The sequence below is a fragment of the Lactuca saligna genome, chromosome 1 (genome assembly GCF_052625555.1).
Source record: "Lactuca saligna cultivar CGN05327 chromosome 1, ASM5262555v1, whole genome shotgun sequence".
Taxonomy (NCBI): Eukaryota; Viridiplantae; Streptophyta; class Magnoliopsida; order Asterales; family Asteraceae; genus Lactuca; species Lactuca saligna.
The window spans coordinates 28,545,308-28,547,336 of record NC_136417.1 but is presented as its reverse complement, the minus strand read 5'-3'; the positions used below and the strand labels follow the sequence as shown (position 1 = coordinate 28,547,336).

Sequence of the window (2,029 nt, the reverse complement as noted above, 5' to 3'; positions counted from 1 at the left end):
TAGACCAAATATCACCATGATTATTATTACAAGCAAACTGCAAAAGGTTTATACTGAATTTACCAAACACGTTCAGCTAAGATATTAGAAGCAGAATTCACAAATCACAACATAATAGTAGTAGTTATATGCAGCAACTTCAGCTCTGCTTCATCTCATTTCTTCCCACTTTTCTTCAGACCAGTACCTCCTAGTGCTCCCTTTTGAGCCTTGGCTCTAAGCTCCTTAAGTGCCTACAGTGGACATTAAAAGTTTAGCAACCTACTTTTCAGCATTTCAAATAAAACATATAGAATACATAATAATCTCACCTTTTCCTCATCCTTCTTCTTTTGAATGTTGGCCTTATCTACCTGCAACCCAAAACGTACAGTTTTATTAGGGCTAGTTTGGATGATGAGAATTAGGAGTGCATTCATGTCTTCTGAACAAATCAGTGATTGTGGCATTAGAGAGTAAAGGTGCTTTTCTTGTTTAATTTGAGTCCCATGTTTTGAAATCGATATATTGGATTTAAGATAGATAGCTTTTGGTCTCCTTTCCAGATAATGAACCAATTACAGCAGAAGATTATATTGACGTTCAGAGCTTTAAACTTTGAGTATATATGTTGCAAGAAAATCAAGTCAGCTGAACATCAATATCAGCTAATAGTCTAATAATGAAGATCTATGGTAAATGAACAAGAAAAGGAAAAGTAAAACTTTAAGAAAAAGGCTTCTGCAAGGAGTTCAGTACAATTGAGCAAGTCTATTAGGAAAAAAAAAAAGATAGATGAAAGAATTCACCCAAAAAAGCAGTATAGAAAGAAGAGGAAGATCATAAAGTTGAACTACGATCTAACAATTTATCAAATCAACAATTGTCTATCACAAGTAAAAATATCAATCATCAACAACTGGAATCAACTTACATACAGAAATACAAAACAAATATAGGGACGAAAGAATCAATCAATAAAGTTGGTAAAGAATACCTCGTCGTATTCTTTCTTCTCAGACTTGGGTTGCTTCAATGGCTTTGCTTTTCCTCCTGCCCAAAACAACAAGTTTTGAATTAGAGGTTGCAGTTATTGCAAGAAACTGGCAGATCGAATCATCCTGGCTTGCGAAAACTAAGATTACGAAGAAGGTAAACTACGGAGTACCTTGCTTGGACGACATGATCGGTTAGGGTTTGATGCTGTAAAGAAACACGCAGAATGGAAAATGAAATAACCTAACCTGAACGCTAACTTCTGATGCATTCGAAAACCCCTCGACCATATTTATAGTCGAGACAGGTACGATTTCGCACACTTACCCCGATAGTCTGAATTAAAAAAAAAAAAAAAAAAAAAAAAACAAAAAACAAAAAAACATTTTAAAAATAAGAGGAACTTGGAATTTATGAAAAATCAAATTATTTACATGACTAATACATGGAATTACCCTTTTTCAGTCCTCATTTAAGATGAACCACAATTAAGGTCTAATTACTCACCCACCCATCTCGATCACTACCTTATTACTCACTCTCCTGTTCTCTCAAAACATCACTCTAATTCCATGGATGAAAATCAAGATTTTCCAATAGTCGATGTACATTGCAATGCTACTTTTGTGCCTAATGTTAAGTTAAGAAACGATAAATAAAACAAATTACTTACATGACTATTACATGGAATTACCCTATTTCACCCCCTCATTTAAGAAGAACAACAATTAGGGTTCAATTACAAACCCACCCTTTTCAATCACTACCTTATTACTCACCCTCTCCTTCTCTCAAAACATCACTTTAATTCTATGGATGAAAATCAAGATTTTCCAATAGTCGATGTACATTGCAATGATACTTTTGTGCCAAATTTTAGGTTAAGAAATGATAAATAAAACAACTCTGAGAAATACAAGAAAAAATAGAAACGAAAATCAAAATCAACGCACACAAAACATAAAGATTTAAGTGGTTCACATTATCTTCCGATAGGCTACATCCACTGTCGAGAGAGAGAGAGAGAGAGAGAGAGAAGAAAGATTTTATTCCA

The 2,029-nt window shown here is 34.0% G+C and overlaps 1 protein-coding gene across 1 annotated transcript; it reads right to left on the bottom strand.

The window, feature by feature from the left end:
* LOC145030199 (uncharacterized) lies at nucleotides 1–1,270 on the bottom strand. Its single transcript, XM_078978604.1, has 4 exons — nucleotides 1,148–1,270; nucleotides 977–1,032; nucleotides 312–353; nucleotides 1–233 (listed from the first exon to the last, which is right to left on the bottom strand). Exons 1-4 carry the CDS (start codon nucleotides 1,161–1,163, stop codon nucleotides 156–158), a joined length of 192 nt encoding a protein of 63 aa, XP_078834730.1. The 5' UTR covers nucleotides 1,164–1,270; the 3' UTR covers nucleotides 1–155.
* Between the last annotated feature and the right edge of the window lie 759 nt (nucleotides 1,271–2,029).

Bases quoted from the DNA above. Each gene is read 5' to 3' on its own strand.
- LOC145030199 (XM_078978604.1), bottom strand. The intron at 354-976 runs GTATTCTTTACC...TTTGGGTTGCAG, and splicing joins AGAAGAAAGAATACGACGAG to GTAGATAAGGCCAACATTCA. The intron at 234-311 runs GTGAGATTATTA...TGTCCACTGTAG, and splicing joins AGAAGAAGGATGAGGAAAAG to GCACTTAAGGAGCTTAGAGC.